At 42.7% G+C, this 23,960-nt stretch overlaps 1 protein-coding gene across 1 annotated transcript in view; it reads right to left on the reverse strand.

Annotated features, from left to right (window-relative positions):
* Positions 1-23,960, reverse strand: part of IMPG1 (interphotoreceptor matrix proteoglycan 1) — a 115,156-nt gene that overhangs the window by 26,789 nt on the left and 64,407 nt on the right. Inside the window, 2 exon segments of the mRNA XM_015569387.1 lie at positions 2,590-2,809; positions 5,444-5,976. Coding sequence (XP_015424873.1) covers positions 2,590-2,809; positions 5,444-5,976 — 753 coding nt within the window.

The raw sequence follows: 23,960 nt of genomic DNA on the forward strand, positions 1-23,960 counted from the left end.
CAGTGCACGGAACATGGGGGCATTGGCTGCAGCAGGATGGTGGAGCAGGTGAGTGGGGGCACCTGACCAAGGCGGGGCACCAGTCACTGTCATTGGGGAGAGCCTCTGGTGGTTACTGAAAATTCCTTGCTCCCCCACACTGTGGTCCCACCTGCCCCCTGCACCTGCTACCTGCACTGGCCCTGCTCATACCTGCTGCCAGTGCCTGGCGCTGGCCCCAATCGATTGGCACCATCAGCGGGTGTGAGTGGTGGCTGCTGGCCCCTATTGCTCCTCAGGGCTTCTCTACCTCCCCCTGCTCCTGAGGGGAGATCGGGGCCAGCAGCTGCGGCTTACACCTGCTCATGGTGCCAGAGCCGCTGCTCGTACTCACTGCCAGTTTTGGCTCAGCTTGCACCCGCAGCCAGCACCGGAGCTACCGCTTGCACCTGCTGCCAGTGCTTGGTGCCGGTCCCGATTGCTTGGTGCCATCAACGGGTGTGAGCAGTGGCTGCCGGCCCTGATCGCCTCTGAGGGCTACTCCACCTTCCCCTGCTCCTAAGGAGCAATCAGGGCTGCAGCTGCTTCTCACACCCACTGACATTGCCGGCCCCACTCGCACCTGCTGCTGGCGCTGGCCCCAATAGCTTCATGTCTTTAACGGGTGCGAATGGGGCCAGTGCCATCAGCGTGTGGGAGCGGCAGCAGTGGGAGTGGGGCTGTGGTAGATGGGACCAGGGCCGTGGTGGGAGGGGCCGGGCAGGGGCGTGGAGGGTGGGCCGAGACCCGACCCTGTGCCTACTGCAGCCTTGTGGCCCACAGTTCCTTTCAAGGTGCACGAATTCGTGCACTGGCCCCCTAGTTTTATATAAGGGACTTGAGCATCTTTAAATTTTGAAATCCTTGGGGGGTCCTGGAACCAATCCCCTCGCAGATATGGAAGGACGGCTCTATTATTTTAGTTAATCCTCACACCTGTTACTAAATTCAGTGCTGCTGTTAGCACACAGGATTCACATTCAGGAGCCCTCCGAGAGCAATGGCGTTCTGTGCTTTTTCTCAGTATCACCAGGGTCCCTCCCACATCCCTGGCCTCTTTCTAAGGCACCACTGGGTGGGCCTACTTTGAGAAGCCTGTCCCCACAGTAGCACCCGCATTCTCCCCGCTGCAACTTGGCTCCCTGCATTTACTATCTCATGTTGTTGGGATGGGTCTGTAAGTAAACTGAGCTTTTGGAGGGAGGCAGGAAGAGGGCGGCTGGGCCCTCACCTCCCTTATGCTTTCCACGGTCTCCCTATACACGTCCCTGTTATCATTTTCAATTGGCGGAGGAAACTGGTCTCCTGGTCTTAGCTGGCAAGGACCCCCGGCTCCTTCTTAGTTCTGAGGAAGTTCCCATGGGGAGAGGCAATATTTTATCAGCCTTTAGGAGGCCTTTGATTTCCTAGGGGAGCCAGAGGGCTTGTTCAGCCACCCAGTTCCGAGGTAAACATTCCCAGGTTTAGTGCCTGAGGGCACTCTGTCATTTTAATGAATCTGTTTACCAGGTAGGAGGCAATTTTCTTAAAGTTGCACCAAGTTCTGCTCAGTGAAAGATAAGTGTCTCCCAATTGAGCCTTTTTGTTTGGATATTGCCCAAGGCCTTTCTCTCTGCCTTCATTGTGAGTCCACAGAAAGCCAGAGAGGCTGTTCAAGATTCATGTTACTAATTCATGGCCTATCAGGCGGCGTTGTTTGTGGCCTGACTGGCAGGTTGCATTGGCAGGAGATGTGGAGCCTTGGACCCTTGCACTCCAGGGAGTGAAACAAAACAAAACAAAACAAAGCACAAACAAAACATTTTTGCAATTGTTTAGAAAACAGAATTTTGAAAGTAATGGTGGAAATAGGTCCCACTTTGGGCACAGCTGGTTCCAATGGTAATTATACAGCTTTCTTACCCAAACAAATGTGTGCTCTCTACTGTGGAGCTTTGGGCTGAGCCCCCATATCTTTTAAGAGTTTTCTTCATATCGAACTCTGTTTTGATCTGAGATGGCAGCTCATCTAGGGCGCAGAAACCGGATGGACATTATTTTCTTCTCTCTTTCATGATGGGCAACGTGGCTTTTTTCCAAGTTTGCCTTTCGGTCGAATGATTATGTCTCCCCTCAGGATGCTGGCTCAGTTTCATCCTGAGTTGTGCTAGGAAGAGGTGACTCCCATAGCTAACCATGACCGGCAGCTTTCTTAGGCAGGAATCCCCCAGGTTGCTGCAGTTTCCTGAGAAGGTGTTTTGGGCTTTTAGCAAAATGTAAGTTAGTTTGGTTGTGGATTATATTTTAAAAAAGCTCTTCAACTCTGCATAAGTGTTGCTCTGATGGGAAATTAAAACTCTCAGATTGTGAAGCAGGAGGTGCACTTGTTCTTTGCTTTTTGATGTAGGAAAAATTTAACCTGCATGTCTTAGGACTGTACCTTTCGCATAAGGCGATCCATAGATTCCAAACGATTATTTTATCAAGTGTGATTTTAATTTGATGTTTGTGACCTCAAGGTTGAGCTGCAAGTTTACACAAACAAACAAACTCCCCTAAACTCCCAACCACCTGTGAATGGAATTCTTTTACCTGGTTCAATGTTGAGAGAGTAGCTGTCTATTTCCAGATCAAGTAGTTGGGCTGCAGCAGAACAGAAATCCTCCAAGACCCGCTGCACGGCCTTGGTGAGGTTGTAGGGCACCGACTTAGCAAACCTCATTTTGCTATTCACAATCACACTCCCATTTCTGAAGTTAAGTATTTCAAGTTGCTTAAATCCTGTAAGATTGGATCGTAGATACGGAACCAGCTGCAAAATAAAAGATGGTTTACTCATAAGTATGCTTAAGCTCTCAGCTGTTGCTAATTCTGTTCATACTCCTCATTATCTGAGGCATACATTTCCACTTATTTGTTTATTTTTGTGTGTTTGGATTTAACGGGAGACCAGAACACCACTACTTAATGATCTATTTGCAGTGATCATGTCCCACATTTCCACCTTTCTGTCTGTGTATTGAGATGGATGGGCAGTGGTTTTGTTCAGAATGAATTGTGAGAACAGAGGATTTTAAGAACCCAGGCCAATGCTATCAGCAAAGCAGAAATGCCAAGTTCAGTTTTGCTTTTTTTTTTTTTTTTCCAAAGCCAAGTAAATAAAAACATGTTCCAAACTGAGCTCAGGAGTGGACTGCCCTATGCCTGTGTAAATGGGCTATCTATTTGGAAGCAACCAGCTTGAAATGACCCATTGAAACAAACAACAGCTTAAACATCAGCTTGTCTGTTTATGCAGGCTGTGTTTCACGGTCAACACAAACGCGGCACGGTGGAAATCGCAGGGAACTGGCAGTCAGCCCTGGAACTGTTTCCAACCAGCTGTGTGACCTTCACGGAGACACTTAGCATTGTGTTGTACCTCAGTGCCCTTATCTGTACGGCGAGGGAGACAAGAAAGTGGTTCCCTAAGAACCTTTTCCAAACTATAATGTAATGATATAAAAGTAAGCCCCAGGGCAATGTACTTCAGGCTTCCACACCTGCCCTCTTGTGAGCCATGGCCATCCATGAGCTCTCTTTTCAGAAATGTTTGAAACTCAGCAATACCTGCCTTGTTCTGGGCCCAGAAAGTGAGCCTCTCATCCATAAACTGACCCCTATGAGCCCAGGGAGCACACAGGTGCAAGCTGCAACCTCCCAGGCACAGCCCCGCCTGGCTTTGATTTTGTCCCTGTGCCTTGCCAGAATTTTGACTCTGACCCTGATGCCCATTCTTATACACTCCCCTTGCCTCAAGGTCATTGTGAAAAAAAATTTTTTTAAAATATATTTTATTGATTTTTTTGCAGAGAGGAAGGGAGAGGGATAGAGAGTTAGAAACATCGATGAGAGAGGAACATCGATCAGCTGCCTCCTGCACATCTCCTACTGGGGATGTGCCCACAACCCAGGTACATGCCCTTGATTGGAATCGAACCTGGGACCTTTCAGTCTGCAGGCCGACGCTCTATCCACTGAGCCAAACCAGTCAGGGAACATTGTGAAAATTAAAAAAAAAATGAAATGAAATTTTACACAGAGCTTGGAACTTCTTTTTCCAATTTAGGCTCTCGTGATTTTGCCTACTTAACTTTGAATTCATTCTTTGTGTCTTAGCTCTGGGGGGAATTCCCTGTCTTCACCTACTGTGCAAATGACTAGCTGCTCCTTTCTCCAAAATCCATCCTCTTTTTTCATGAAAAGAGGCTGCCTAGCTAGAGACCACATTTCCCAGCTTCCCTTGCAGCAAGGTGTGGCCACGTGACTAGTTCCCACCAATGGAATACGAATAGAAGAGATGTGGGGCAACTTTGGTATCACTTGCTTAGGAAATTGCTTCCTCTGGGCTTTCTCTCTTTCCCCTTCTCACAAGTGGAAATGGTCGTAGTGACCCAGCTGTGATTACGAGGAAACACCCTTGGGGCTGACAGAGTTACAAGATGTAACGAATGTGGGTTCCTGGATGGTGTAGAGTGGAGCTGTCCCACCCACCAAGTGAAAGAGAAATGAACTTATATCTTATTTAAGTTACTCTATTGTTGGTTTCTTCATTATGGCAGCTCGGCATGTACCCTAAGGAGTACCCCTGTGCTAGGTCCACTGGGAGCCCATTCCCTGAGATTAACCCAATTACCTACTCACCTCATGGTGGGTGGTGCTGCGGGGTTAGATTGCACAAAGTCTTCCTTTAAAGTTCACTTGAAGGATTAGTTTTTATGTGGTTTTAATTTATACAACAATTTAACTTATGTGAAGCTTACAAATATTTTTCTGTCATTTTCAGAAATTCAGCATTTCTTACTGTACATGCATTTCTTATCCCACATGTAGAAACAAACCAAACTGAGTTTGGGGGGCGTTTTATAATCACAGGTATATGCCATCATCTCATTTTCTCTGTTAGGGATCATGGATGATGTAACCATTTTTTAGTTAAAAACAAAAACTGAAGGGGGACTGAACAAAGAGTGTTTACACCTGAGCTCGTGGCCTGCTCCGTGCTGGACTTTCCTAGCTTAGATCCCTGTGGTCAGTCGGCTGGAAAATAGTGACATTATAACTTGGGGAAAGCTGCTCCTCCTGCTTTTAAATCCAAAGCTCAGAACTTGAGAGGCTGTGTATTATTCCTGGGAAAACTAAATTAGGAAAAACTATAAGGAAAGGTTGTTCAGTATAAGTTTGTTCCCAGGGGTCTGGGTGGCAATGTCTGCTCATGTGTCCACCAGAGAATTCACTTGCCTCTTGGATCGGAATCCATCTCTAGCTGAATGTCTTCAGCGACAGCCACATCAGAGGCTTGCCTCTTCCAACCAGCATTGCTCAAGACAGCCTGTGATTATAGTATAAAGTAACAACAACAACAACAAAGAAGAGACACAGAGAATAGTAAGTAGTGCCTACTCACCAGCTGTGTGAATCGTTGCTCCAGAGCTTGGTACTCCAGAGAGCTCTTGTTGAACAGGTCGTCAGAGAAGGCCATGTTAGCCACACGCAGACTGAAGAACACCACCAGCTCCCGGCCTTCGGCGGTGATGGTCACAGAGCTGGCGGTGATATTCTGTAAAGCTGGGCCGGGAGTGGTATTCTCCAAGAAATAGTCCCGGGTGGAAACATATCCGCTGAATCCTGGTACCTCAGAGGAGGTGGGAGAATCAGGTAGAGCCATTTCTTCTAAGTCTTGGGCTGTATCTTGGCTGCCTGTGCTCATCATGCTATCTTCTGAAGATGCCGGCAAATGTGAAATCTCCAGAGCTGATTGGCTGATGGCCGAGTAATCATCAGTGGGGATGGTTAGTGTCTGGTCAATGGACATTATGTCTGTGGCACTTTGATCAGTCAGAGAGAAGATGCTTGATGCAGCCAAGAAAGGTAGAGTTTCTGATAGGGAGGTAGAGGCTGTAGCAGGTGAGGACAAAGAACTGTCCATGGAGAAAGCTTCTGAGACCAATTCATTACATCCAAGCATTCCCCCAAAGAATAGAAAAAAAATCCAAAGTTAAAGTTAGCCTTTAAAAAGTAACATTTACATCGATGACTTAATGTCATATTTTAAAAGAATAAGAAATTGGTACAGAAAGGGGCAGGCAACTCTATGTCTAAATCTATGAAGATAGCAGGTGGGTCCTGAAACCATTTCCTTCAGGCCCAAAACTTCTACATGCATAAGACAAAAAGATAACCAATTACCCAGAATTTCTGGAATCACACTCAGCCCGACACAGTACATCTGGGAACCAGGTGGTAAAAGCTGACTAGGTCACCAGCTGGTGCTAAACCACAAATGGCATTGAATATATCTGCATCCCACATCCCCACTTGGAATTCCTGGTTAACTAGCTGTGCAGTTTTGGGCCATACATTTTATTTACCTTCCAGTCATGCAAGCCTGTATTTTTTTTTCAGTTGTATCTTTTTGGGGATTCTAGTTATCCTATTTTGGTGGTTTTAACAATTAAAATTTAAATTATGCTTTTCCAAAACTGTATAATCTGACTGAATAACTTGCCAATTTACAAAATGATATTGAAAGCGTAAAGGTGTTGGTTACACATATAATTTGAACTTTATATTCACCGTACAACTTGCTAAATATTTGGTAATATTTAAAGGTTTTGTCACTTTTACAAGATTATACCTTGATAATTTTTACCATGATTTTGCATTGCTTTCTTAGGTAAGTACACATTGAACTACTAAAGTCCAATCCCACTTTGGTGATAAATTAAAATCAATACATGTTTATGAAAAGTGGTTGAATGAAACTATCAGATAAGAGATTGGTGGGTTATTAAAATATTCCAATAAACCTAAATCTAGGATCACTGACAATATTTAGGGCAGTAGACAGATCAAAACAGGGAGCTTTCTGTGATTACTTCAGTGGTATTTTGGCAAATGTGTGGGGAAGCTGTACTGAAATCTAGATGTTAAGCATGATGAATGAACTGTCTGGGTGCAGATATAATCTTTGGACTCGCAGTCAGCTAATTTACTAGAGTGCAACCACCCTAACTGAAATTCTAAGTGATAAACAGCTCCGAGAGATGGAATCCTATTAGGTTTAGTTTCTTAAAATAAAACCTGCCTGTTGGTGAATTGTACGTAGCTTTCAGAGAAGCACCCTCTTTTCTCTAACCTGGGGAGGGTGCCTGGATGTGTCCACCCATAATCCAGTCAACTGTGAGAAATGATGTTTCTAAGAGCCAAGATCTCTCTGCATTCACACTGTAGTTTTATTTAAATCCATTGCCATCAACTGAAGGTTTGTATCCTCCCCAATTCTTATGTTGAAGCCCTGATCTTCAGTGTGACAGTATTTGGAGGTGAGGTGTGACAGTATTTGGGACATTATTGGGATTAGAGCCTTTGTAAGAACAGACATGAGAGAAATGATCTCTCCCTGTCTCTCTGTCTCCCTTTCTCTCTGTCATGTGAGGATACGGCAAGAAGGCACTCAGAAAGAGGGTCCTCACCAGGAAACATCTGGCAACTTGATCTTGGACTTCCAATCCTTCAGAATAGTGACAGGTAAAGTTCTATTGTTTAAACCACCCCGTCTCTCATTAGCCAGATTAAATAGTTTCCTGTATTATGTCATGAACCAATAAAAATTAATTCCTAACTCTGTGGCAACTTGACATTAATCATTCACATCCAAAATAAACCTGTCCAAGTTATTTTCCTGATAAGAGCAGTTGGCTATTTAAATGTAGGGTTGCTAGATAAAATATAGGCTTCCCATTGGGACACACAAACTAAAATATTAATTGTTGCTTATCTGAAATTCAAATTTAATTGGGTAGCTTGTATTTTTCTTTGCTGAATCCAGCAGCCCTATTTAAATGTGATTTGAAAAGACTCCTACTCTTTCTTGGCTTGATATTGAAACTGCCAAGGCCATCGTCAATTCCTTTGAAATAAAAGTATCATCTAAATCTTACCACTAGTTATGAATGTATTTTAAGTAATTACATTTTCATCAGATTCTTTTTTTTTTTTAAAGGAGAAGTTTCTGGACAGCAGTATCCACAAGCTTTCTTTTTTAAAAAAAGTATATTTTATTGATTTTTTTTTTTACAGAGAGGAAGGGAGGGGGATAGAGAGACAGAAACATCAATGAGAGAGAAACATTGATCAGCTGCCTCCTGCACACCTCCTACTGGGGATGTGCCTGCAACCAGGGTACATGCCCATGATCAGAATCGAACCCGGGACCCTTCAATCTGCAGGCCAATGCTCTACCCACTGAGCCAAACCAGTTAGGGCTTCATCAGATTCTTATGTAGAAATTAGGTATGGCACTGACACAGGTCATTTGAACATGAAGTTTTTTTATGCTGCGATGGAGAAACCCTAAAGACCAAGGCCATTCATTTCATCATGAAGTAAGCAGAAGAAACAGACGCAGAATAACTTGACTTTTTAGCTACTCTGATAAGTATGTGTGTGTGTGAGGTTCCCTGAGGGTGTGAGGCATATTTATATGTGGGTGCTATGGGGTGCTGATGGAAAGCCCAGCTGTTGGGTATAGAGTAGAAGGCTACTGTGGTCACTCTCTGGGCAGGGCAGGGGCCCAATAAAAAGCAAAGGCCACACATGAAATAGTTCAAACCAAAGTAGATGAGCTTAGGTCAAGCTGAAGCCCAAAGTGAGATAACTGGGTAATGGGGAAGATGGGCTCCGTGTGGGCAGCCAGAGCCCCACGAGTAGACAGAGGAAGGCCAAGCAGGTGAGCAAGGTGTGAAGGACAAGTGCAGATGAAAGGCTATTTAAATTCTGCCAGAAAGGGTCACATATACACATATATACACTAAATCATAAGCATCAAGTGGTCACCTATTTTATGTTTAAAAATATAAAAGGAAAGATTTCAAAATCTTATCTCAATTTTCAAGTGCCATGATCAGCAAACTCTTAATTATATATCAAATGAATGGATTCTTATCATAACAAGAAAATTATCTTCTTCCTTTTTGGCATATTATAGGGATAGAACAAGTGTTTATTATTCATTCATTCATTCAACAAATGAATTGATAGCCTACTATGTGCCAGGCACTGTTCCAGGTATTGGGATAAATAAAAATAAACAAAGAGAAATATGTAGTATACCACAGGTGCTCTGGAAGTACAATGAAGCAGGAAAGTGGCTGGGATTTCGGGGTGGGCAATTTATGAGTATATGTATAGTATTTGAGCAAGACCTGAAGGAGGTGAGAGAGTTTAGCCACGCAGCAAATGCAAATGAGAAAGCTAAAGAAGGGTGTCTTTCATGTTCCGGGAACAGCTGGGAGAGCAGCATGGCTAGAATGGAGTTCTACACTATCAGGCCAACTGTGAGGGTGACTAAAGATATTTCAAACACACGAAGTCTCCACAAATCCCTCCCAGGCAGCCTTTGCTAGAATGTGTTTACCTAAAAGGGTAAACCAAGAGATAGGAAGAAATGGGATACTGAAAATAAATTAGGGAAATATCCAGGAAGATGGTGAAGGGGTATCTTAGGGAGTTAGTTAACCCAGGTGTAAAAGGCAACTAGTTAAAATTAGATTAGTCTCTAGAGACAGGTATATGGAATGCTCATATCACCAAGCCCTCCAAATTGTACCAAATTTTTAACTTGACAAAACTGCTGAAGAGTGTGCTCCACAGAGCAAAAGAATAAGCCCAGAGAGAGAAGGCCTGAGATCTAGGGATCTGGGACTCCAACTCAGGAGAAAGGAAATTCTAGGGATGATAGCAAAGGGCAGTTTCAGGCGACAGCTGTCCAAAAAAACCTAAAGAGCAGTAGTCCAGAGAGAAAGAGAAGGTCTCTGAAAATTGGAAGTGGTAAGTAACCTGATGTAGAAAACTATACTGGAAAACTAAAATGGAAAATTTTGGAAGAATTGGCAAAAGTACAAAGAAAACTAAGTAAATGAAAAAAAAGAAAAGAAGACATTAACTCCAGGAAAACAGAAAGGAAACATAGAGCAAATAGGTCAACGGTGATATGTAATGTAGGCACTGACTATTGATTTAATAATAGTTATCACCATATTGAGAGGAGATAGTATTATAAGAAACTTAAATCCTTATTTAATAAAAAGTCAAATAATACAGGAGACTGATAATGCAAAATATATATATATTACTGAAAAATATGGGAAGAGCAAATACCAGAAGAAATAGCTAATGGGGCCAAAAGACACTACTTTTGGTAAGTGGGGCTGCACAATGGGGAGGTGTGAGATAGCAAAATGCTGTATTTGTCAGAACACTTTAATATGATTTGACTTTCAAAAAAATGTTTTATTTTGAGACAATTTTATATTCAAGCTAGAGGCCCGGTGCATGAAATTTGTGCCCTCAGGGGATGTCTGACTGACAGCTTAGCACTGCTGGCAGAGACTGGAGAGGCTCCCCCCACTGCCGCTGCACTCTCAGATGTGAGCCTGGCTTCTGGCTGAGTGGCACTCCTCCTGTGGGAGTGCACTGACCACCAGGGGGCAGCTCCTAATTGATTGTCTGCCACCTGTTGGTCAGTGCGCGCCATAGCAACCAGTCATTCCACTGTTTGGTCTATTTGCATATTAGCCTTTTATTATACAGGATGCAGTTCTAAGAAATTATAAAGAGGGGCAGCAACAAAAATGGCAGAGTAAGCAACTCTAAAAGTCAAGTTATCTTACATATTTGAAAGTTACAGGTAGTAAGTAGCTCTGAAGTAATATATACAGGATGGGACAAAAGTAGGTTTACAGTTGTTCATATGGAAAATAATGCAGTGATTAATAAATAATAAACTTTCCCATATTCACAACTGTAATCCTCTTTTTGTTACCCATCCCCCACTACTCCCCCCACCCACACCCTTCCTCACATACTTGGTCTTTGGCTCCAGTTCCTGACACAGAAATTCCTAAATTTCTGACCTTTGGGCAGTAATTGGGAAAGTATGCAGTCAAACCCATTCCAGGGAGAAACTGGGCGCTGTGCATTAAAAAAACAAACAACTTTTTATTGATTTCAGAGAGGAAGGGAGAGAGGGAGAGAGAGAGAGAAATATCAGTGATGAGAGAGAATCATTGATCAGCTGCTTCCTGCACACACCCTACTGGGGAGTGAGCCCGGAACTCAGGCATGTGCCCTGACGAGGAATAGAACTGTGACCTCCTGGTTCATGGGTCAAATCTCAACCACTGAGCGACACCAGCCAGGCTGGGGGCTGTGCATTTTTGCCGGCTCCCTCTGTGCTGGGCCTGGGGTACGGCCATGCGAAGTGCTTGCATAACCAGTTGAAACGCCCTCTTTGTTTCCTGTGGTCCCAGGGACTTGTGAGGGCCGAGCCCCATGGGCTCTCAGAGCTGGGTGATTTGGAGCTAGTCCCTCAGGTGCAGCATAGAAGTTGGGAACCCCAATCTATAGTCGATTGATCAGACAAATGACAGCCTGGGAATTGCGACTGACATCTGCAGTGGGCTATTTTATAACCAATAACTATAGAAAATGAATGGTAAACTAAATAATTCTAGTCCATAGAGATGTAAGCAATTTTTGTCCGATGAAGATGCCATTGATTTCCCGCCTGTGAAAGGCATAATTTCAAACGTCATATTTTACTGCGAGGTGGATTTTGACCAGTTTTGCAGCGATTTGCAAATTTGAGTCAGCATTCCTGATTGCCTGACTCAGGGTTTGGCAAACTTTTTCTGAAAGGGCCAAATAGTAAATATTTTAGGCAAATGGTAACTATGGTCTCTATTGCAACTACTTAACTATGCTGTTGTAGCTCTACAGTAACCGTAGGCATGGCTAAGTTCCACTAAAACTTTATTAATGGGTGATGAAATTGAAGTTTACATAGTTTCCACAGGTCAATAAAAATTACATATTTTTCATTTTTTCCAACGTAAAAAATTTAGAAATGTAAAAACCATACTTCACTTGCTGGCTGCAAAGAAACAGCAGAAGGCTGGATTAGCCCCCGGGCTGTAGTTTGCTGACTGCTGGCTTATATTTTGTTTGTTTTAGGATTCTCTTTTAACCCGTTGTCACATTTCAATGATTCCCTCATTAACTTAATGAGTTAAATAGAATCTTCAACCTGTCTTCATTTCATATTTGAATGAGAACCAAGATTTTACCCTTTAAAAAAAAGTATTCTTTAACATTTACCAAAGGCAGTTAATAAAATTCAAGTTAGATATTTGGAGAACACGAATCAGAAGGCTGAGAGAGTCTCTGCCCTGAGTGGATATGAGAACCCTGGAAAGCTTACAGAACTTGACCGGTATCTGGGCTCTTCCGCAGACAAATTGAACGGGACCATTGGAGGCCCTCGGGCAGGCCCTGCCTTTGTGAGTTTGAAAAGTGGCGCAGTGATGCCCAGGTGCAGTCAGGGCTGAGAACCAGTGCACTTGGAGACGTGGTACATAAAAAAGTGTTGGTAAACCAAAGGCAAGTTGCTACTTTAAGATGTACAACATACAGTAAATTATGGATAGAATGCCTGGGTATTAACAATGTGTATTAATATTCCTTTAGTTTAAGGTATAAAGAAAGATCAAACTATCTGAAAGCGATTATAAGTTGACTTAATCAGTCTCTTCTTAAAGTTTTTCTAATTGTTTGGAAATTGGAACATTAAGATTATTGCCAAAGACGTAAGCATACATTTTATTTATTAAAACCTTACTTCATTCCATAAGGAATTCGAGGGGACGAAAGACCTACTGTCTAATAGGAACCTATGGAGCCTTGTGATTTCCACCCCATCTCATGGCATTCTGAGTTGTTTCGATGGGGAAGACAATAAGTCTTTGTTAAGCAGGAACTGTTAATACTCCCAATCTCAAAGTTTTAAGTGATTTCATGGTATACTCACTAATTAGATGGCTTTGCTAAAAAATACCAAGTAATTTTATTCCTGACATCTTATACTTTGCAAAGTATTTCTACATATATCATCCAAAATGATCTTCAAAGGTTTTAATACATACTAGAGGCCTGGTGCACGAAATTCATGCATGGGGGTGGGGGTGGGGGAGAGGGTGTCCCTCAGCCTGGCCTGTGCCCTCGGGAGGTGTTCAACTGCTAGTTTGCGGGAGGCGACTGGCTGGGCATTCGCTGGCCAGCCCCGTTCCCTGATCGCCACCACCACCGTTGGTCACCTCCCTCCCTGGGGGCAGACGGTCGAGTTGTCTGGTTGGGGGCAGCTCCTGCTTTGAGCATCTGCCCCCTGGTGGTCAGTGTGCATCATAGTGACTGGTCATTCTGCTGCTTGGTCAATTTGCATATTAGGGTTTTATTATATAGGGTTATAAAAGGTATTTACATTGCATACAAATTTGTAATTTATTCCCCATATCTAACCAAACCTTTTCCCGCTATTTGATTCAGCATCAGTTACTTAAATACTCAATAAACCTTTCTTTGCTCTTTGTCCTGGTTCTCTTTCCTCTGCTTCTGTGTTGCTGTGTCAGGCCCCTCTCTCCTGACTGTCTCATTCACAGGCAGTGCAGCTCATCTGCAGCTCCAGGGAGCCTTGGCATCCAAGATTATACATTTTTGTGCTTTCTCCATCCTTCCTTTTAATGGGTCCCAACGCACACTCTCACTGCTGGCATATTGTGTTATTGCTTTCTTTTCCCTATGCTCATTTAAAAATTTTCATATACTGTTGCCTATTATCAGCTCTTTGAGAAAGGCAAGGTAGGCGCTGTACCCCATCTACAGATAAAGAATCTGAGGCTGAGAAAACCTACTAGTCCTTCTCAAAACTAACTTATGGCAGGCTCAGCATTAAAACTCAATTTTTTTAACACATCTATTTTATTTCTCCACAAAAGCCAAACGCTGTTCATGTTTCCCTCTTTGTAGGGGCTTCATGCATTCATTCATTATGCATGCTTACATTCATTCAACAGAATTACCAAATACCTACCATCTGCCAGGTACTTGTAAGGCACTGGGACAATAGTAATGAATAAGATAAACACTTCCCTGGTACTAATAGTAGCGGAATATGTGGCAATAGCCCCAATTTATTGGGCACCTTCTGTGTAGGTCATCATACCTAAAGGTCACATGCGAATTATGAGGTGCTATCACCTCCACTGTGCAGATACAGAAACTGAGTCGTAGAAAGATGAATAAACTCTTAATATAGTGCCAGTGATGAGGTACTTAAGACTGTATAAAGGGTGTCCCAAAATTCACGCAAGAAGTAATTTTGATAAAAACCACAGGTTTATAATTAAAAATCATAAAATTTTTATTGATTCATAAAGTATACAGTATAGGGTTATGTATGGAATAGCATGTCGGGTAAATGGCCTCCACAGCTTTGCTGGCACATACGCACTCTTTTGTTGAAATTTTCCATGACCGCTTTGCATAAATGTGGCTGAATTTCGATGAGGCTCATATTCATCTTGATGGCTCGGTTAATCGACAAAACTGTCACATTTGGGGTTCAGAAAATCCATGAGGGATTGTTGAGAAACAAATGCATCCACAACATGTCACTGTTCAGTGCAGATTTTGGGCTGGAGGCATCATTGGACCATTCTTCTTTGAAAATGCGGCTGCTCAGGCAATAACAAAAGAGTGCGTATGTGCCAGCAAAGCCATGGAGGCCATTTACCTGATATGCTATCCCATACATAACCCTATACTGTATACTTTATGAATCAATAAAAATTTTATGATTTTTATTTATAAACCTGTGGTTTTTATCAAAATTACTTCTTGCGTGAATTTGGGACACCCTTTAGTTACTGGGGCAATTTACCCATGGTCTCAAAGAACAACAGGTAGCTTAGCAAGATGCTGGATCTAACATGTGTTGTAGGGAGTTGGAAGGAAAGAGGTGAGAGGGGACATCTGGGGAAGGGGCGCTGCTGACTCACAGCTGCTTACAGCACAAGCCGTGACCTGCCAATCAGGGCCACAGGGGCCTACTAATCTGTGATACAAAACAAAAGGACCAGCCTTTCACTTTTAAATAATGAACCTCTAAGTTACCAAATCCTATTTTCCCGGTGATATAACTGTCTTCAAGTGCTGGGAGTGGGAGGCCTGCTGACAGGTCACCCCGGTCCGTTCCGGTTAGGGAGAGTCCGTGAGCTGGGGCATGAGCCATCTCTAAGCAAGGGAGCAGAGAGGTCTTTTTACATTGAAAACACAGACTGCAGGCTTGTGAGTTAAGGAAAATTACATCAAGTGCATTTCACAGTTGTGAGTCTGTTTATATTCCTCAGAAAACCTCACAATAAAAGAACAATTGCATCTTATTAGCAATAAACGTTTTCTCCAAAGAGCTGCTCACCCTGTCTAAACCCCAGGTCTTAAAGAGGCTGGTGCAGAAATTAATGAACCAAGTGGAAATGGAAAGACTGAAGAGCCACGGTACTTGTGAGAAGAATAAGCAAGTTGAATACAGTAGGAGAAGTGGGCATGTGATTCCACAGTGCATTGGAGGACTAGCTGCTCAGGTTCCCACACGAAGACCATGTCTCATGAGTTTCAAGCAACATAATTGCAGACACAATTACACACTTCCAGAATGGGGACTTTAAAAAAAAGAAGTACCACAAAATGAGCAAATTTGAAGGAGAAATTGGGTTTTCAAATGCTAAAAAGAGAACAAACTATATTAGATATTTATAAAAGGTCTACTCATCCTGACTTAATATTATATATCAAATCCTGTGAAACATTTTCCCAGAAGTTTTTAAACATGAATAGCAAGGTTATCAGGAAGAGGAAACTATATCAGGGTTGGGCAGAAGTAGGTTTACAGTTGTGAGTACATGAAACACAGAGTTTATTTTTGTATTATCATTTATTAATTATTGTATTGTTTTCCATTCAAACAACTATAAACCTACTTTTGCCCCATCCTGTAGGCAAAGGCTCAAATATGGAAGAGAACAAGACACCCGAAAGAGAGAGAGTAAAAACAACCTGACTTGGACAACGGCTAGATGTGAGTGGTGTGAGAAAAAAAATCTGGGGTGACTTACAGGTGTCCAGCCTGGGGAGGGGCACTTTCATTGATGGTGGTTGTCTTCATTTGTGACAGGGGCTATGGAGGGGGAAGCCTCAGTGCTTCTCAGTTATTATCTAGGAAATGGAGAGAATAGCAGCTATCCTGTGCGTTTCATGGCGTGCTGGAGAACTAAGTTAATTACATTAAAAGGCATGAGGGAGCTTTGAAAATGTTCAAGCCCGAATGTAAGGTATAGCGGCCTTCATCGCTGCGGAGCAGTGGTTTTCTCAATGTGCCTGAGGCCTCCCAGTTGCATTAGAATCACCTGAAGTTTGTTAGAAATCGAATTCACCCCAGGCCCAGTGAATCAGAAACTCTGGGGGAAGGGCCCAGCAATCTGTTTTAACAAGCTCTCCAGGGATTCTGTGCCCAGGAGAAGTCTGAAAATACTGGCAGGGATAGATAGATTTTCCAGTTTGTTGTGGAAAGTATATATTGACTGAAGTCCAGTGACGCAGTTGAGCCTGGATCTGCCCCAGAAGAGGCTGTAAAACACGTTCTCCTGCCCTAAACCCTCTTAGTTCCTACTTTATCCGCAGGCGCCTCTTTCTTATACTATTTTGCTGGTAAAGACTTAGGTCAAGAAGAGCTATGGACATTTATGTTGAACACCAAAATCTGTTGAAGTCCATAAAAGGGGAACTCTTTTTTAAAATGAATTTAATTAGCCCTAGCTGGTTTGGCTCAGTGGATAGTGTTGGCCTGTAGACAAAAGGGTCCCGGGTTCAACTCTAGTCATGGGAACATGTCTGGTTGCGGCTCGCTCCCCAGTAGGGGGCATGCAGGAGGCAGCTGATCAATGATTCTCTCTCATCATTGATGTTTCTATTGCTCTCTCCCTGTCCCTCTCCCTTCCTCTGTGAAATCAATAAAAATATATTTAAAAAATAATAAAATGAATTTAATTAAAGGCAAAGAAATTCAACTTTAGGCAGTAGCTTTGAACTCTGAAGAAGAAGAAATCTGTAATGTGGTCACATTGAAGTTCCTTTAGGAAAGTTCTTCCATTTGACATTTAAAATGCTTTTTATATCAATGAATGCCACTTTGGAAAAAATATGACATTTTCTGCGGTATATCTATAGAACTTGTTAAAAAAGCAAATACATGTTAAAACGCATGTTTGAATTTCCAGGATGTTGTCAATTCCAGCTGGTTAACATCTTGCTTTGCTTACTTCTTAATGGAACATAAATCCCTCAGAGGGAGAGCACCAGTGTGATAGTTTTTAGTGGCTTTTGCCAAGTTATGTTTGCAAGAGATATTTGTATTTCAGCCACTTAAAAACAATCCTTTCCTGCCTCAATACATGCTGAAAGTTGGTTCTGAAAATACATATTTTGAGGCTATTTCTGGATTTCATCATATTCTATCAGCTATCAGAGGAAATCATCTTGTACAAAGAAGAGAAGAATGTAAGAGTCTGTTTCTAAATTTCTGTTTTTAAAGGCTAGTTTGGAAGCATGGGCTTTTGGGGGGATACATGAATAGTGCCAGTTGGAATTATTTCAAATTCAAATTTCTAAGCCCCACTGATCCTCAGGTGATGTGCAAAAAGCACCCGCACTGCCTTTAGTGGACTAGATGTCTGGCTAATTTCAAGCTCTTGGTATTGTCAATTCTACCTAAACTATAATATTTCAGCTGCTTTAATTTTACACAAGATTTTGAAGACTCTGTAAGATGTATTAAGAGTAATGAACTATATCTGAATAAATTATAATATTAAAGCTATTAAAAAATTCAATTCCATAGGCCATTGTAGGTGGTGTAGGGGTAAGATCTGTAGTATCCTGCTAAGGCTGAAAGCATAGGGAATGTGAACATTAAGAAGAAATCCTGAATAATTCATGCGAGAGTTTATTATTTACTATCTGAATAAAGAAAATGTATTCAAATTCTCCTTACCTGTATGAAGAATGCCCGAAGCATTGCTATCTTTTTGAGCAAACCATCTCTTTCACTTTTAATGGAGCATTTTAACCATGGTGAGGAGATAAAGTGTTACACTGATGAGGTTCACATTTTGTATCTATGACCCTGTACCAGCCAGAGCACTCTATGATTCTCACTGCCACCAAAAAAAAAAAAAATGCTGGGAGCGTCCCCATATTTAAAATCCAGGACATCATCATTGTCATTAACATTGATCCACCTTCTAACACCCATCCCTCCATCCTTTTGTCTGACTGGGGTAGAGGAAAACAAGATCATGGAAAGAGTTAGTATAAAAATTTGGAGAGCCCTGGCCAGCTTGGCTCAGTGGATAGAGCGTCAGCCTGCGGACTGAAGGGTCCCAGGTTCAATTCCGGCCAAGGGCACATGCCTGGGTTGCGGACTCGATCCCCAGTAGGGAGTGTGCAGGAGGCAGCCAATCAATGATTCTCTCATCATTGATGTTTCAATCTCTCTCTCTCCTTCTCCCTTCCTCTCTGAAGTCAATAAAGAAATATATTTAACAAAAAAAAGTTGGAGAGTGTGCACTGACCAAGTGGCTCAGTTGGTTGGGGTGGCGCCCCATACACACACACACACACACACACACACACGTTGCAGGTTCAGTTCCTAGTTAGGGCACATACCTAGGTCAGGGAGGCAACCAATTGATGTTTACTTCTCACATCTCTCTCTCTCTCTCTCTCACACACACATACACACACACGCACACACACAGAGTGAGATTGCTTCAATTCAAGGGCAACTAAAATGGATAACTATAACTGATAAATATGTATTTTCAGAATTGATAACAAAACTGATAGATTTAGGTACACAAGGAGATATTTTCCTGAGAAAGCAAGCAATTCTGAAGCAACTTTTAAATTACTGAATACACAGCGAGAAAGCCTCTTGTTTTTAATGAAGTGGGAACAATAAGGAGATACTTTTGAAGTACAAAGACCTGTGTGTGGTGGCTCTCACAACATTGGAAATGAAGTGGTTGGATAGCAAGAGCTCTTGGTTGCTGCCAGGTGAGCCATATTTCATGATGTCACTACAAATGCATATTGCTACTTGCTGATGGTACTCCTTAATTGAATGGGCTCTGAGCTGACCTGGGTTTGGTTTCTCTCAGGCAGCCCTTGCCCTTCCTTTTGCTCAGTTTTAGGGATGTGGGGCAGAGGATGATTCCTGTAGGTTGCATTTGAAAGGCCTCTGAACCATCTGGTTTCTGGCTAGGTTTGGTCAATGGGAGCATGGGTGGGCAGGGGTAGAAAAGAGTGGGGGCTATTTCTCCTCCTCCCTCTGTGCCTCAAGACTCTATTCTGGCAACAATTCATCTCCTCTATGTCTCCAGTTCCCTCTGGATAGGCACTCAAGGCTTCAGCTTTCCTCAGGGGAGCTGCCCCCTGGATGCTGGTAATACCTTCTCCCTCTTCTGTCTCTCTAGGCAGGAGTTGTGGCAGCACCTGCTCTTCCTGATCTCTGGGAGCTCTCTTTCCTATCTGGCTGGTAAGCTCCTCCTCCAGCTGAGTAACCCACTCCCTGCATTCAATTCTCTAGGCACATACCGAGGTCAGGGAGGCAATCAATTGATGTTTGCCTCACATCAAAGTCTCTCTCTCTCTCTCTTTCTTTAATATTAGTTTGAACCATTAAAAACTGCTGATATTCAACTGTTAGACCTATAAAAATGGCAATCTCATGCCTGAAGTAGTTTCTTGTTTTTGTGTGTGGTTAGATTCTGACTTCTAGGGGTCAACTAAGGAAGGGAACCTTCCCACCAAAAAGGGACCTTAAAATGCTGGCCTGGCAGAGGAGATGCAGTGGGCAGAGGGCCCAGGGGCCCAGGATGCAGCTGGGATGGGCAAGTAGACAGGGAGCAGAATCACCAGGCCAACCCAGGCAAGGCACACGGCAGCCAGCATTTTCCAGGTCGGGCCATATCAGAACTTATAATCTTAGATAGACTGGCTGAGTCATTAGGGAAGGGGCAACAAAAAGCTGACTCCAGAACCCTACTGAAAAGAAGTTATATTTCAATAAACGCATGGAAAAATCAATACATTTCTCATCCAACATAATGCTTGAGTGATTTACAACAAATTCTCTTGTCATCCTTATAAATACCTTATCTATATTGTTTATGTTTTTGTTTGGACTGTTTTGCCCCTACTTCGATATCTGGCACCAGCTGCTGGACAAATATTCAAGAGCAGTTATGCTTATAGGAGGTGCTTTTAGCAAGACTTAGTTCTGTTTGTGCTGAATCTATTGGATCCTGAGGCAAAAGCAAAAATGAGTGTTCCTGTATACACTTAACAAAGTGTCCTCCTGTATTGTGAACCAAATAAAAAAATTAATAGAACCATTATGGTAAATTAGGGTACTCTTAAGCTGGCCTTTGCTAAAAACCATTATGGTAAAAAAAACTCACCACTGAACCACACCGGCTAGACTAGATTAGAGGTCTTAAAATTATGCCCAGTGGCTGTGTCTCAGTGGCTGAGCATCGACCTATGAGCTAGGACAGTGGTTGGCAAACTGCGGCTCGCAAGCCACATGTGGCTCTTTGCCCCTTGAATGTGGCTCTTCCACAAAATACCACGTACAGGCGCGCACGTACTGTGCGATAGAAACTTCATGGCCCATGCGCAGAAATCGGTTTTCGGAAAGGAGCTTTGATTCCAGGTCAGGGTACATGCCCTGTTGTTGGCTCGATCCCCAGTGTGGGGCGTACAGGAGGCAGCCAATCAATGATTCTCTTTCATCATTGATGTTTCTATCTCCCTCTCCCCCTCCCTTCTTCTCTGAAATAAATGAAACTATATTTTAAAAAATTATTATAATAAAGTCTGAGGAAAAACACCTGGTCGATCAAATGGCTTTGAATTGGTGGTGAAGTCACTGCAAACAAAGGCCTAGATAGGAATCTGCATAAAGATACTTCATTGAGATTATAGGTTTGCTGAGAAAATTTGAAATGGAAAAATGCCTCGAGAGTAGAAGAGAATGCCACTTGTAATACAACTTGTCCTTTTTAAGCAAAGTGGGTATCAAAAATGAGGGCTGAAAATGACCATTGTGGGGACATTGCTCCAAGCTGCGTAACATGTCAGACTGGATCTCTTCACCAGCCTGTGTTTCATAAGAGGAAGCAGACACCTTAGCAATGAGGAGAGAAAATGAGACTTCCCGGGGGAGAAATTCACTAGTTTGTATGTGAAGGCTATAAACTTAAAAACAAAACACGCCTACAAACCAACAAAACCTCAGATGATTCTCATGGAAACAGGAGAGTTTCATATTTTTTGGATATGATGAAGCATGGATTAAATTGCTCCAGAAATGAGACTTTTTACATAGAACTAAATATAAGAAAAGTATTCTCAAAATCATTTTTTCTTTTTCCTTAAAAAAAAATCTAGGAATTCTGGGCACTCATAGATGACTCAAGTAGCAGTTCCATTTGCCATAGTGACTATTAAGGCAGTTAGGGCCTAGGCAAGGCAGTACTCTTTTCCTGGTTTTCTTTGGTTTTGCTTAACTTTCTCTTGGCCTAAGAACAAACTTCATTGACAGAGGCGTTAAGTGAAAAGGCTCAGCTGGGATGAAACACTGACTGTCAGGCTCCCACAAGTCTGACCCTCTCTGTCATCCCCAGGAGGACGGGCAGGGCTTCCTCCTGAGCATCAGTCTGTCGGTAAAGTCTTGCTTAAATTTTCACTCTCATTTCCATGGGAGCCGTTAAAAGGACTCTGCCCCACAGAGCAATGTGGGGATCATGAGTACAGTTTACAAGAGAGTTAGCAAGCCACAGGCACACGGCACGGGAGCAGCGCGGCTTTGTTCTACTTAAAAGATGAATCTGCTTTCTTGAGTTAATTCTGCTTTTCTCCTTTCCCTGAGCTCCTAGGCGCTCTTTCCTACTCCTGGCCCTCCATCAAATGTTAATCTTTCTTAATGGTTCTCCCAGGAAAATGCTTGAGTTGCAGCCGCAGCCTCCCTTTCAGGAAGCCCCTGCATTTCTACTCTCCTATTCCCAAGGTCTCTCCCCTTGTTCAGCTTCTGTTTTGTTGTCCTCCAGATTGCCTGATTAAAGCAAATATTTCCCACAACTAAAAGGTCCTTTTAGCTATTTCAGTTGTAGTCTGTCCATCTCATTTCCTCTCTCCTGGCCTTCCTCCTCCCCCCCACTGCCCAGTCCTCCCAGCTGTAATATTTCTTGCTCCATTTTTGAATAAAGCATCATGTCTAACTACCTCTATTTAAATTTCACATACAAAAGATGTTTATAAAAAGTGGTGCCCACAATTTGCTTAGTACCCTTGAGTGTCTCTGGCTTTCAAAGTTGAAGAAATTTACTGGAAGATCATTCAGGAATGTCACATATAGACAACTGAGAATCCTGACTAAAATTATTGCATACATTCACTTAAAGACCCAAGTCAATGGGAATTTGTCACCAGACAGAATGAAAATCTGGATTGAGAATTTAAAGATATAATTAAAAACACACACATAGATAAATAAGTACTTAATCTGACAATACAAATAGCCAAATAGCAACTTGCCAAAATAGCAACAGAGAGTTGTTATTTTTCTATCTCCTTCATTGCCAAACAAGAAAAATAGAAGAGAAACTGAAATTTCTCTTTTCACTTGTTTTACTCAATGGTCAAATGATGTTAAATTCTCTCTGAGATTAATAGGATCTATTTAAGGATGAAGATCCCATTTTCCTGACATTTACATTTTTTAAGGTCAGGTAGATGATGTGACTGGTCACTTTGAGCAGGAGGGCATGACAATTACAGAAACTTGCTCAGTGACCTGTGTAGACTCCCCTTCTACTAGTATAAGCTGACCACTGCCTGCAATTTGTAATCTACTGATGCTTCGGAAATCCAGTTTCACCTTCTCAAAACTTAAAAACTAAAGGAAATTAGTCATGAGCATTTCCATCCATGCCCCTCAATCCATTTATAAATAATTTTGCTATTCCTAACTTAGTATTGCTAAGAGGTCACTTTCTCTCAATGCAAGAGTTGTTTCTTTGATTAAAATGCTGATTGTATTATAAAACTACAATTCTCCATAACAGGACCCACGGTGACATTCCTTCCCCATAGTTTCAGAGTTGACTCTGCTCCTGGTTACTCTCTGGCCTCAAACCATTTGCACAACCATTGCTTCCCATTCTCTGTAGAATTGGGCAAAAGTAGGGCAGAAACATTTGCTTTCCCATCCAGATTCTCATGTTACCTTGTGTGGGTCCAGATAAGAGTAGCCCCGCCGGCATGGCTCAGTAGTTGAGCCTTGACTCAGGAGGTTATGGTTCGATTCCTAGCCAGGGCACATGCCTGGGTTGCAAGCTTGATCCCTATTAGGGGCGTGGAGGGGGTGGAGGAGTGTGCAGGAGGCAGCCGATCAATGATTCTCTCTCATCATTGATGTTTCTCTCTCTCTCTTTCTCTCTCTCTCTCTCTCTCTCTCTCTCCCCCACCTCCCTTCCTCTCTGAATCAATAAAAATATATTTAAAAAACAAACACACACAAAGAAACACAAAAAGATAAGGGTACATGAAGCAGAAATCCTTGTAGCTATGAACTTGAGAAGTGCTCTCCAGTGGGCATAGGTGACAGGAATGAGCAAGATGCCACTTTGACCAGATAGCCATGTTACCTCTGTGCTTCTCTCCCCATGGCTTTCTTCTGGGCAACTGTTTCTGTGGTCTCATTCCATTTCCTGCGCCCTCTTCTTCTACCAGGGGCTCCTTCCAGTTCTCCAAATGCTGACTACCAAATGTTACTCATGACAAGCACACCTGCTACACTGTGACTGAGGGCATTCCATCAGGCAGCCCTGCGTGCTCTTTGTGTCAGATGAGTTGTTGAACTATGACCGGATTCTGCCTGTTCTAATCCTGGCTTTGCATTTTTTCCT

The sequence above is a fragment of the Myotis davidii genome, unplaced genomic scaffold (genome assembly GCF_000327345.1).
Source record: "Myotis davidii unplaced genomic scaffold, ASM32734v1 scaffold104, whole genome shotgun sequence".
Lineage (NCBI taxonomy): Eukaryota > Metazoa > Chordata > Mammalia > Chiroptera > Vespertilionidae > Myotis > Myotis davidii.